A 14,256-nucleotide genomic window follows, 5' to 3' on the forward strand; every position below is an offset into this window, starting at 1 on the left:
AATAATGTGTAATAGTGTTGTGTAATTTTGTTGAAACATTTAGAAGAGTGACCAGATAAAATTCCATCATAATTGCACCCTGTTAGGGTAGCCAAAACCTACCTGTATATAAAAATTGATCAACAAAAATACAAAGAAGGTTATCTTGGATTGCAATGGGATCTTGATCAATTGGACCAGTGGGCTGATAAATGGCAGATGGAGTTTAATTTTAGATAAATGCGAGGAGATGCATTTTGGTAGATCGAGCCAGGGCAGGACTTACTCAGTTAATGGCGGGGCATTGGGGAGAGTTCTTGAACAAAGAGGTCTAGGCGTTCGGGTTCATAGCTCTTTGAAAGTGGAGTCACAGGTAGACAGGGTGATGAAGAAGACATTCGGCATGTTTGGCTTCATTGGTTACAACATTGAATGCAGGAATTGGGACGTTTTGTTGAAGTTGTACAAGACATTGTTAAGACCACACTTGGAATACTGTGTACAGTTCTGGTCACCCTATTATAGAAAGGATATTAAACTAGAAAGAGTGCAGAAAAGATTTACTCGGATACTAGCGGGACTTGATGGTTTGAGTTATAAGGAGAGGCTGGATAGACTGGGACTTTTTTCCCTGGAGCGTAGGAGACTTGGGGTAATCTTATAGAGGTCTATAAAATAATAAGGGGCATCGATCAGTTAGATAGTCAGCATCTTTTCCCAAAGGTAGGGTAGTCTAAAACTAGAGGGCATAGGTTTAAGATGAGAGGGGAGAGATGCTAAAGAGTCCAGAGGGACAATTCTTTCACAGACAGCGTGATGAGTGTCTGGAACGAGCTGCCTGAGGTAGTAGTAGAGGTGGGTACAATTTTGTCTTTTAAAAAGCATTTAGACAGTTAGATGGGTAAGGTTAGTTTAGAGGGATATGGGTCAAACGCAGGCAATTGGGACTAGCTTAATGGTAAAAACTGGGCGGCATGGACAAGTTGGTCCGAAGGGCCTGTTTCCATGCTGTAAATTCCTATGACTCTAATTAGCTTAATACGTTTGAATTTGTATAACCTTTCCACTTCAGCTATGGTCTGAACTTATTTTAAGCTTTTTAGGTAAAGTTTCCATTTCTTCTCAACTGCGATCAAGCTTGCAGTTTTCCAATTTCTCCCAGGTCCAATATTACACACCCATAATCTGCCTTCACCTCAGTCTAGCAAGGTACTTATGCAATTCCGCAAACCAATGAGCTGCAGTCCTTATCAACGTTCTTGTCAGCCAGCACCACCAACAACAGAGCCGGTGGTCATTTCTTTGCTTTTCGTGGAACATTTGCTTGCATATTTGCCGATATATTAACAGTAACTGCACTTCAAAAGTAATCCATTGATCATAAAGCAATTTAGGGCTTTCCTTCAATGTGATTAAGTGATTTATAAATGCAAGTTCAAGAAAGACTTGCTTTTGCATTGAATCTAATATTTGTTTTTTTTTCCTCCAAGATATTCCACTAAATATTTATCAAATTCAGCTTGAAAGAATTTATGGTCCCCTCTTCCAGCCACTTGTGATGAAAATATTACAAACAATTCTACTAACCTCCTTCATCTGGTGCCAATTTTCTGTGTGTCTTCTTGTTACCAATTAACCAAGCTTTCACGTTACTCCTCTTAAAATCTTTTTGAATTTTGAAAACCTCATTAGAGCCCCTTTAATCTTCTCTATTCCATTGAAAGAAGCTCCTTTTTTAAAATTTCTTGATAACTTCAATCTCATTCCATCGATCCAAAAAACATCAATTTACTCCTACTCTTCGATCCCCTCACTATCCATCTAGATATAGAAGATATAAAGATTTAGTGCAGAAGGAGGCCATTCGACCTGCACCAACAATAATTCCATCTAGGCCCTATCCCCTTAATCCCACATATTTAACCCACTAATCCTTCTAACCCAAGCATCCTGGGACACTAAGGGGCAATTTAGCATGGCCAATGCACCTAACCTGCACATCTTTGGACGGTGGGAGGAAACCGGAGCACCCGGAGGAAACCCAAGCAGACACGGGGAGAACATGCAAGCTCCATGCAGACAGTGACCCAAGCCGGGAATCGAACCCAGGTTCCTGGAGCTGTGAGGCAGCAGTGTTAACCTTTGTGCCACTATGCTATCAACTTCTGCTTATGAAGTTACATTCCCTTAAATACCATGTGCCTCACTTTTAATTTTTAATGCAACACCTTATGAACACCTTCAGAAACTCTAAATATTATAATCAACCATATTATTATCCATACAGTGTGATTTCCTCAAATATTTATCAAGTTTGATCTGGCTTTTCCAAATCGATGTTAAATATTACTGATTAGCCATAAATAAAAATATAGGATACTGCTGGAAATACTCAATAGGTCAGGCAGCATCTCTGAAGAAAGAAACCGAGAAAACGTTCCATAATCGGTGGGTTTGATTACTCTGTTAGAGAGTCGGTGCAAACTTAATGAGCCGAATGGCCTACTTCTGCACTGTGGAGATTCTATCTGTGGAGAAGGAACAAGAGGGCTAGGTTTAAGGCAATTGGCAAAAGAAGCAATAGCGACGTGAGGAAAATCTTTTCCCACAGTTGTTTAAAGATTTGGAATGCATTGCTTGAGAGTGTGGTGGATGCAGGTCCAATTGAAATATTCAAGAGGGAATTGGACGGTTATCTGAAAAGGAAGAATATGCAGAGCTATGGCAAGAAAGTGGGAGAGTGTCACTAGGTAAATTGCTTCTATGGAGCACAGGCACAGACACGACTGGCCAAATGGCTTCCTGTGTTGTAACAATTTTGTGATCCTGAGTGCAATCCTTGGTTGAGGAAAAAGAAAACACTGTATGGGAGATTATACAAGAACAGGAATAAAGAAACTGGGAATTGGAATAAAGTCCTCGCAGGAAGTGGGCTGGGAGGAAGTGTAGCCAAGATCATTGTAAAAGTCGGTGGATTTATTGTGGATATGAGTCCCAGTGGATTATATAGTGGATTGCATTCATCCAGACAAGTGTAATACTAGTTGAGGCCCAACATGTGTTCTATACAAGTTGGTATACAACACCAGGTTAACACATCATGACTATACATCATGACTATACAAGTTGAACATAGTATTCCCAGAATGGAGTTAAGAAGTGGAAGGAGGGAAGAGAAGAGTTGGAGAAAACCGTCTTTGAGAACACCTTCATTTTGAGGTGCCTCTTAGATCTCCCTCTTTCCCAGAAACACTTACCTTTCCCCATAAGACTGCCATCCAGATATTTCTGTGGGTACTCGTATCGAGCCTTCTGCTTTCTTGGTCCAGCCAATGTCTTTAATTGGATGGCAACCATGGAGGCATCCAATTAGGAAGCTGCCTCATGTTAAGTTGCTTCACTGAGCACACCTGGGCTTGGGATCTGCACATTGTCCTGATGTCAGATTCCCGATGCCCTCAGGAAAATTCAGCCCTCTTGAGACAACCTGTGCTTTTGGTACTGAACTACGACTATGACGGATAATTCTTATGTTTTTTGAGTCAGAGTGGGAGCTAAGGGAAAGTTTATTGATGAGCCAATGAGTGTTACATAAAGCAAATTAGTTTTTTGTAAGAATTAGCAATTGTGTTTAGGTGGAATTCACTAGATTAAGATTCAGTGGCAACCTCCCTGAAGTCTAAAACCTATCCACAGCAAAGCAATGCTGGGTGTAATTAATGAATTCCTTAAGTATACAATAACTTTCTCACTGCAATATTGAAGAGCTATTTTAGCAATCAAAAACATATATATTTAAGTTCAAAATCAGTCCTTGTTTTGTACCATGCATTTGAAATGAATTTATAAAAAATTTCAGACTGAACAATGACAAAAATATTTTTACTAAACAGTTGTGATGAATATAACTATATGGAAGTTTAAAATATTAATCAGTTTGCTAAATCACTTTTTTTTCTTGGTCATGCTAAGGGTATTTAACTTGGTTATTTTATAAGTAGCCTTCTTTTGTTATTCCCATTGCTTATGCATGACATTTAGCTTGAAAACGACTACAGCGACAACTTGCATTTTATGTGTTGCCCTTCATGTAAGATGTTTCAAAGATAAGGATACGTAAAGGGGACAGTGAGAGACAGATAAAGGAGATCATTAAAAACTTGCTCAAAGTGATGGGTTTTGAGATCTTAATGTGGAGAGGATGCCAGAGAAGAGCCCCCAGCAGCTGAAGGATTTGCTGCCAATAGTGAGGTGAAGTGAGGAGGGTGAGTGTCAGAGATGCAAAATGTTCAAGTATGGAAAATGGAGCTGGTGGAGATTTCAGAAATAAGATGGAACAAAACAGACATATGCAGGGGTTCCAGCTGTAGAGGATTTGAGCTATGAGGCAGAGATGGAGATTTATGACCTTGTATAGTTTTTACATTGGGAGGATATGAGGCAAGGTTCAACATGACTCGTAAGTTAAATGGCCAGGTGAGGGATGCAATCAGTAGCCAGGGATATGATTTTTGTGACACAAAGCTGTGGCTAATTGTTGAAGAGAAAAATGGTTTGTTTTTGAAAACAAGATTTTAAACTTCAATAGAAATATTAAATAATGCAGACCCTCATTTGTCAAAATGTTTTAGCTTCTATTTTCAGTAAAATAAATGTTCAATTTCTCCTTTCAGACTGGTAACAAGAATGTGGTTAAAGTGCCACCCCCTGTCCCTTCCAAACCCAAACAGATTTCCTTACCTTATTTTGGACCGTCCAGTCTAGCTTCTGCAGGAGAGAACAAGCCAGAATACAGCCCACAAAAATTAACTGGTACTGTAGGAACCATAGTCAATAAACTGAAGCCAACCCAAACTGGAGGACAGCAGCATTGTACTTCAAATGTGCAACTTCATCCTTCTCCAGAGGCACCTCCTGCAGCTACTGTTCGACCTTTCACACCACAACCATCTAAAGAGCCTCCACCTCAACCCCTGAAAAAACCAGAGACAGTGGCTGCGAGCTCTATTTACACAATGTACACACAGCAACAGGCGCCTGGCAAAAACTTCCAGCAGGCAGTTCAGAGTGCCCTGACCAGAGTACAGACGCGGCCACAATTCACAAGCGGTAAGAAAGCACTAATTTAACTTGAGAGCTGTTCGCAGTTTTGAACTGAGTTTTTGTATATTGGTGTCTGATCATCCCAATCTAATCTAATGTATTTTATAAGGCACAATTGATGTCTCATCCTCCATCCTTAATAAATTTGACACACAAAACTACAAGTTTGATCTAATCCAATAACTGTCCTGTTTCATTCCTGTTCTCACTGATGTAGGTTGATTCCCTGTCCCACAGTACATTGAATTTAAAATATCTCTAATCCTTCCACAGCCTTGCCTTACCTTATCTCTACAATTTTTCAAGCCTTGCCCACCCACCTTGCACCCTTTGGCCCCCTGCCTCAGGTCTATTTAACAGACTTCAAAGATCCCAGCCTTTTGTACACCTTACACTTTTACAAAAATACAAACCACAGTCATTATTAGATATTCTGTGGAAGTATTTTTTTTAAAGCGCTCTTTTTTTTGTAACCTGTCTTGGAAGAAGTGAAGCATCCTCATGCACAACAGTATATTGCAGAGCCAGTGTTAGTATTCTGATGAGTCTTTTGGGAAATATATCATGAGGAAAGTCTTTCCTAGAGAATGCAACTACAAAGTTTAGTCTAGTGATGTTAAATGATTTTGTTAAATTAGAGCTTGCATAGTTCATTTTCCACAGGGCTTTTTCGCATAGTCCCTGAAGTCAATAAAATAATCAATTTGATAGACTTTCAAGATTCAGGAACTCTGAAACTAAGAGTATTCTGTGCAAAATGTGCACCTTTAATCAAAATGAATACAGTTTAACTTAAAATTAGCCCCTTCCAGGGCTGGCAGAAAAATTGATTATATCAGGGTGTTTTCTTTTGTTGGGCTTTGAACCATTTGCTGCAACGGAAACATTAAATAACCGATTTGAATTGAACATAATCTTATTCTGTTATAAAACTCCACAGTGTAGATTGCTTCATATTATTCCGGTTTTCTTCAATACACACTATTTCTATCTTGTTAATCAGTCTAAAAAGATTCAGTTTCAGTGAAGGACTAACTGTCTCTGTGCTTCCCACATCCTTGTCACCAGAACTTTTCCTCATCCCCTTCCAACTCGATGCCAGTAATTCACTCAATTGTTCAAATTCATTTTCTTATCACTTTTATTTTTTAAGTTTTCAATATCCCACATTCCTCTGTCTCAGACATCTTTTTAACAACAATTTCCAAAGACTATCCAGTGCACATGTTGCCTGGTTGCAGTTGCCTTGTACCAGTTTTCTTGTTATTGCTTCCACACACCCATTGAATTTTTGCAGTTTGTGTACAGATGGTCGGCTATCTAAGGGAGACGGGTGCATGCATCAGGCATAATTCGCACAATGATGAGTTATCTTCAAACATTCTCAGCCCAGATTCTACCATTACATCCAGTTTGGTTGGGGTCAATCCTTTAGTGTTTACTGTAGTAGTGTTAATTTACACTGAAAAATATTGCCACTGGGCATTGAAACCGGTGATTGGCATAAACCCTGTTTGTTTTAGCGAAGTTAAGCCGTACGTTTATTTCCCGTATGAAAATAGAAAATGATAGATAATTCACAATTAAATAGTCATTCAGTAAAAATTATTTCAAACAAATGTTCAAATTTTATCTGTATCTGAGTTCCACGTTATTTTGTTAAATGCAGTGTATGGCAAACCAGTAATTCCTGGATCCTCGCAGAATTACATCGGCAGTCAGCACCCAACCGATCAGGAAATTAATAGTATGCATTCAAAGAGCCATGATAAACCAGACTGTCCTGATACTGAGACTGATAATGCAGCATCTTCAGCAGACCACTCAGAGACTGAACGCATTCCACGACCACTGAGTCCCACCAAGCTCCTGCCTTTTATGTACAATCCGTACCGAAATCAGAGTGATGCTGACTTGGAAGCACTAAGGAAAAAACTGTCCAATGCTCCGAGGCCACTGAAGAAACGTAGCTCTATTACAGAACCAGAGGGACCAAATGGACCCAATATTCAGAAGCTGCTATACCAGCGCACCACACTGGCTGCCATGGAGACTGCTAGTCCCATGCCATTCTATCAACCAAAACAACCTACTCTTTTATCTGCGGAAGAGAATGCTATAGATGAAGGCACAGATCTCAGTGTTAAACTGGAGGAAGACACTACAGCTACAACAGACGCCACTCCAGATCAACTGGAACCAGTTCCCAAGAAGGAAACTGAGGCACCAGGTGCTGAAGAACTTGTTTCATCTCCTCCATGTGGTCCTGCTCCTGTCTTGGAAGGGCAGACACCAACTTCTCCTGTTTTACCTTCTGTGGAGGAGCAACAGAGTCAGGAAAGCCCACTCTCTCCAGAAGAATTAGCAGAAGAGTATCCCCCTTACCCACCTCCTCCGTATCCTGTTGCTGGCGAACATGAGAATATAGGCGAGGATAACTTTAACATGCGTCCACCTGAAATTACTGGACATACTGTCCTACCACCTGTGAGTAATACATACTGCTAAGGTTTTTGTTGGAATGTTGGAAATTTGAAATCATCAATTGATTTGATTTGAGTTGGCACAAATTATTTTTATGGATATGGAATTTGTGTTTGACAAAAATACTTTAGTTACATTATTTCCTACTTAATTTTCCAGCCAAATTAGCTAGTCTCACCAGTCATCAAGAAATGTTACTCCATTTCCTCAATGTTGCCTAACCATTCGAGATGATATTGAATGACGACGGGTTTGACGGCCCATGTGATCTACTCTTATGTTCTTAAAATGAATCAAAATGGGTATATTTTGGACTAATTTGGACCCTAGTTAAGGACTATTGCTCTACTTTCATATATTTTTGTATGTGTATGTAACGTATTTATATGCATATATATTAGTGAGCAGAACTTTTTTACCTAATGATCTATTTTTCTGAAGTTTGAGAATTAATGGTTCTGGAATTACAAATATTATTGAGTGAAATTACACTTTTTTACCCTGGCTACAATTTATATCAATATACCAAACCTCCCTTGTTGGTTTATCTGAAATACTAGCTGGAGTGAAACTTATCCACTCCTTTTGTTCTAATCAGATCAATGAAGCGCACTAGCGTTTTAATGGAGATGTGTTCCAAGATTATTGGTTGACAGTTTTTCAACCCGTTTTTTGGACAGCAGTTGACATTTAAATTGAGGAATAAATTTCCTCCTTTATTATTTGACCCACATTTCATAACAAGTTAGAGTTCACTTGATTTTTTTTTTTCATTGTTGTTACTTATATCTCTACTATCTCCTTCATCCAAAAGAGCTAAAGTGTGATCGACGTAGGGGAACTCTAGTGGAATCTCACTTATTGCTATAATGAATAGGTAATGAAATTTGACAGGGTGATTGGAAAATTGGAAATGGAATTAAATAGTATATAATGAATTATTCAATCTAGCCACCATTCTATGTAAACATGCAGCAAAAAAGTAACACATCTTAGAGAACTGAGTGCCTCAAAAAATTATAAATTGATTTTTTTGTTGTTTGAATTATTTAGTATTTTGTGTTTGGAAAGTTATGGTATAGGACCTGTACATTATTTTCACGTTTTTTGACACTAGTACTTGTCTCCTACCAAAAGCATGCTGTAAAAAAGTGATAATTTTATAAATTTGAAAATATACATTGTACATAATTCCCCCCCCCCGCTCCTCGGAACCATTTTTATTTTGTTTATTCTTTAACGGGATGGGAGTGTTGCTGTTTGCCCATGGTGGTGATGTCCCCAAGCATCTGCTGCCCTTGTCCTTGCAAAACACTAACAAAAAAAGAATCATAACTGATCCAAACTCCACTGCTTTTCCAACCAATTGAAGATTTTCAGAGGCATGTGGGTGTATTGATAACTTTCTTGGGTTGTTTTGATCACAATCACCACCTCTGCTGAAGACTTTGAGTCATTGCTAGAATATAATTTCAGGGGCACTGACCAATCTCTGCTATATACCGTTATTCATATTGTTAAATTTTGTATTATAACATGCCTGTGAAGCACCTTTGGATGTTTTACAACTTAAAAGTGTTAATTTATTGTACTTGTTAACCAAGATGTAGAGTGACAGCATTATATGGCAATGTCACATTCAAACCCAATCATATGCTCACCCTGAAATCCCCACCCCTCCCACACTTGCCTATTCAGTGATCATTATTGGAAGCATCACGAGTCAACATGTCAGCTCCCTAATGACTCATGTTTGACCTATCTGATCTTGCCTAGTATCAAAATTATGTACTGTACTAGTCTATTGCTTAGTTCATGTCTCTATATTCATTTTATTTTTATTGGTTTTAGGGAAAGAGAACAAATCTGAAAAAGCTTGGCTCGGAACGTATAGGTCATGGAATGAGGGTGAAGTTCAATCCTGTGGCACTGTTACTTGATTCTTCTTTGGAAGGTGAATTTGATTTAGTCCAGCGCATCATTTATGAGGTATGTTCGTACCTTCAGTGTGACTTGCTACACAATAGATGTAAATCTTTGTTTCCTACATCAATATCTGGTTTTACTGGGGACAGGTTGAAATGCAACCAAGAAAATGGGCTGAATTTTATTCTTGAGGTGGAGATCACGGGCTGAAAAGCTGGGGGCAATCCTACCTCAGTCATTTATAAGATCCGCAGTTGTATTTTATTGGGGTTAGGCAATTATTTGTCGTCATTGGAGCTTTTGGAGGACCAATGGCTCAGCAGTGCCACTAGTAGTGGTGGTCACTACTGGAGCTGCACCCAGAAGAAGGTGATACCATGGAAGGATGCTGCCTTTTCAGCCAGGCGTGTTTGAGGGGGAGATAGTTGGTGACCTGTTTTGGGGGAGAGCCATTCTTCACTTCCCCGCTGCAGGGAGGTGGTACATACTGCACCTCTGCCTTCCCTCACCATTTTATGACTTCACCAGTTTGTCTCCAGAAGGTCGGAAAAAACCCAGCCCAATGCTACCCAGTGTTTATCTTCTGTGCTTGATGGTTTGCTACCATGTGGTTGCATGAATATCCACAACAGATTGCTTGACAGGACAAGGAGTACTGTGGGCCCTCCAATCCAGAAAGAAGTTAAATAATTGCTTTCATTTTTTGGAGCAAACCAGGACTAAATGCTCATTTCAGAATTGGTTTTCTAATGTGAATTAGCTGCTGAATTCAATAGTATCCTAAGATAAAGAGCTCAGCTGGCAAGTGTTATGACACTACCTAACTATTGAATAGTTTATTTTTTTACAATTTATTTCGAGAATGCTGTATCTGAAAAAATGCAGATTTCCGTGATTGTAGTTGAACCATATTGGAAATTGTTTATAATATGGGAACACGGGATTTGTTTTTAAGTTAATATACAACATGTGAGTTTGCTTTTGTGTTTGGTTTAAAAATCAATCAATTTTTGTTTGTAATTTTCTTTGTAAAGGTGGACGATCCTAGCCAACCAAATGATGAAGGAATTACAGCCCTACATAATGCTGTCTGTGCAGGTCACACAGAAATTGTGAAGTTTTTAGTACAGTTTGGAGTGAATGTTAACGCAGCAGATAGTGATGGATGGTAAGTTGTAAAATAAATATGGTTAAAGCTTGTTAAGTCACTTTGTTATTTAATTCCAAATATGGTACTGTCAACTCTTGTACAAAATCAGAGTTGCGTTGTCTTTCACTGTTGTTGGAGGCATTAAATTTGTTTTTTTTTGCACTCTACTCAAGACACCTTAACATAATTGTATTAAGCAATTGGCAATGTTCCAAGAAAATCTAGCAGAATATGGTTAATGAAATGTGCACTTGGCCAAATGGTTGTTTTGGTGCTGCATGTGATTTAAATCTTCTTTCAGTCACCCTAACACGCATCTTATTCATTTATGGTTGCAATTGTAAATTTACCATTATAAATATTACACAGATGAGATTGGCCAGTTTTACTGAACTAAAACATTGCATTTCTTTTTTATTTTCTCCTCGAGTGTTAATAGTTATTTCCCGATTTTGTTTCTTCGTAAAAACATGCATAAGCAATAATTCAATATCATTACATACCGTTAACATTTTAGCGGTGGAAAAAGTGTAACGTTAGCAAAAACTCTGTTTCTTCCTTTCTAGCGTTGAACAATTCTCCATAATAAAATTCAGATTGGTGGGTTGGAGGCCAAACACTAATATTCATTATTTATTTTGCTGAGGGATTCAAAACTTGTTCTTGATTCCATGATTATTTTTGAATTTGTTCCTATTTATGCACATTTGTCATAAATGAAAAAATTAAACAAGTCTTTAATACTCAAATGTCATCTGACTACTGCACTTAAAGCCACCTTATCTTCAGTATATTTTAAAATACTCCACATTTTTTAACTGTTTTGAATTTCATTCAGGAAAAAAAATGAAAATTCCTAATCTTGAAACTTTTATTTCAGTGCCTTTTGTTTATTTTGTCTTGAGGGAATACCTATGATTCAGCTATTTCACAAGTAGTTCCAATGTTCTTGCCATTTTGTCCTTTGCAGGGATGAGTGCCCTTCCATCACACACAAGTCCAACTGGTAGTCCAGCTAACTCGGGCATGTTTGCTCTTGAAATGGAGTTGTGCAAATTTCACAAGGCTAGAAATTTGTTACCCTTTGTTTTGAAGTGCAATATTCCACTGTTAGTTGCTAAATCACTTAGTTTCACGTTTCCATGGTTTATTTTAACTTTTCATAATGTCCTTGTACTGACGAAAGATAGCTAATATGGCCTAAAACATATATTAAAATTATTGACCAGCCGAATATCCAAATTAAGCTCAAATAAAAAATCTCATTTTCTTATCTAGCAAAACTTTAGTTAATCTGACGGAATGAGTCTTAACTTGTGATTGGGTTTAAGGGATTGCCTATCCCTCAGCTGCTCTTGTATTACTCACTATAAGGAACTCAGGAGATTCTAACAAGGCAAATGTAGGAAGTGGAGAGGATATCCAAAAAGGAGAATAAAAGGGGCAAAGCTTTTTATACAGATTAGTGGCTAACAAAAAAGGGAACCCAAAGGTGTCTCAAAATGTGTAAATAGTAAAATGTCATTCGCAGGAAGGGTGGGGCAATTGCGAATCTAAGAGGAGTCATTTGTGGAGGCAGAAGGCATAGCTGACATACTAAATGAATACTTTGCATTTATCTTCATTAGAGAAGGGGATGCTATCAGTGAACAATAAAGGAGGAGACAGTTGTAATACTGTATCAGATAAAAATAAAGGTACTTTAAAAATTGATAGTCCTCAAAGTAGAAAAGTCTGGCTAGGATCCAGCCTAGGTTGCTGAAGAATGCAAGGGTGGAAATTGCAGGAGAGCTGTAGTCGCAATTTTTCAGTTCTGTTTGGATATGAGTATGGTGCCAAAGGAGTAGAGGATTGCAAATGTTACATCCCTGTTCAAAGATGGGAAAAACTCAGCAATTACATGCCATTCAGCCTAACATCGGTGGCAGGGAGACTTTCAGAGACAATCAAAGACAAAATTAATTGGCATTTGGAAAAGTATGGGTTATAAATGAAAGCCAGCGCAGCTTTATAAAAGGCAATTTATCTTTAATGAGTTTCTTGAATTAACAGAGAGGTTGATTAGAGGAGTGGTTTGCACTGTTGCCCCATAATGCCAGGGACCTGGGTTAGATTCCAGACTTGAGCGACTGTCTGTGTGGAGTTTGCATGTTCTCCCTGTGTCTGCGTGGGTTTCCTCCCACAGGCCAAAGATGTGTAGATTAGGTGGACTGGCCACGGTAAATCCATTAGGGTGATGGGATGGGACGGGCCTCCTTCTGCACAGTAGGGTTTCTATGAATAGTGTGGTTCACATGGTGCATGTGGATTTAAGTACCATATAATAAATTTGCTAGCAAATTAAACCCTGGGATTAAAGCATCACGCTATAAAATTTACTAAGGGACAAAACATTAGTTAGTGGTGTACTGATGTCTTTCATACTGGAGGGAAGTACAAAATATTGTTTCCAAGGAGTCAGTATTATGATCACTGTTCTTTTTGATATCGTTTAAAAGACCTGGTCTAGAGTATACAGAGTCTAATTTCAAAGTTTTCAGAGACCACAATACTCAAGTGGAGAGACTGGAGAAATTGAGATTGTTTTCCCGAGAACAGAGAAGGTCAGGAGGAGATTTGATTGATAGGTTCAAAATCATGAGTGGCTTTGGTGCAGTTGGCAAAATATTCAAAGGTGACATGAGAAAACGTATTATTGCAAAGTGAGCCATGATCTGGAATCCATTGCAGTGTGGTGAAAGTATATTCAATAGTAGCATTCAAAACTAAATGAGAAGTACACAACGGGAAAATGTTTTTACAGGACCATGGGGGGAAAGCAGGAGACTGGGATTAATGGATAGCACTAAAGAGCCAGTGCAGGCACAATAGGCTCTCTGTGCTGTATAATTCTATGATTCGAAGATCAGGAGTAATTGGATGTGTGTCACCTGATAGTCATCATAAATATAACTGAAAGTGTGAAATATCTTCTCTCAATACTCTCTCTCATGGAGCAAAAGCCTGTGAAGAAAAGTGAGTCTTTAAAACTTTTCTATTTGCTAAATATCGCTCGCTTTTGTATTCCTTTTGTAGGACTCCTTTGCATTGTGCAGCCTCCTGTAATAATGTGCAAGTTTGCAAGTTCCTAGTTGAATCTGGGGCAGCAGTGTTTGCAACAACCTACAGCGACCTGCAGACTGCTGCTGATAAATGCGAGGAGATGGAGGAGGGCTACATTCAGTGTTCGCAATTTCTCTATGGTGAGTACTATGGTGTTTGGTACAGTATTACTTGTGCGTGGCATTAAAATATCAATGTCCTGAAATGCTGTTCTTATGTTTATATAAATAATACTTGGTGAGGTGCTTCTTGGCATTTTGTATTCATACAGATTGAAAAGTGAAAACCAAAGATTATGTATGACTTAAACTTTGATAAGCAGTAAAAATGTGCCAGTTTCACTTTGCTTTCATTACCAAAGTAATTGAAGGTCTGCTGTGCTTTAGAAAAGTGAGTACAGTCTCAAAAAGGGGTGCCTGTGCAATCTCCTAAGGTACCCATATCTCTTGTAATCACTACACAGTGTGAGGCTGAATCAGATGATGTGTAACCATATTGGTGGCTTGTTCTAC

General features: G+C 38.6%; 1 protein-coding gene across 3 annotated transcripts in view; it reads left to right on the forward strand.

The window, feature by feature from the left end:
* Positions 1–14,256, forward strand: part of LOC144504393 (apoptosis-stimulating of p53 protein 2-like) — a 74,571-nt gene that overhangs the window by 52,250 nt on the left and 8,065 nt on the right. For all 3 annotated transcript variants that reach the window (XM_078229642.1, XM_078229644.1, XM_078229643.1), the window contains 5 exons: positions 4,653–5,088; positions 6,752–7,569; positions 9,418–9,555; positions 10,527–10,660; positions 13,718–13,884. In XM_078229642.1, the coding sequence (XP_078085768.1) occupies positions 4,653–5,088; positions 6,752–7,569; positions 9,418–9,555; positions 10,527–10,660; positions 13,718–13,884 (1,693 nt within the window). The remainder of the gene's footprint in view (positions 1–4,652; positions 5,089–6,751; positions 7,570–9,417; positions 9,556–10,526; positions 10,661–13,717; positions 13,885–14,256) is intronic.

The sequence above is a fragment of the Mustelus asterias genome, chromosome 15, assembly GCF_964213995.1.
Source record: "Mustelus asterias chromosome 15, sMusAst1.hap1.1, whole genome shotgun sequence".
Classification (NCBI taxonomy): Eukaryota; Metazoa; Chordata; class Chondrichthyes; order Carcharhiniformes; family Triakidae; genus Mustelus; species Mustelus asterias.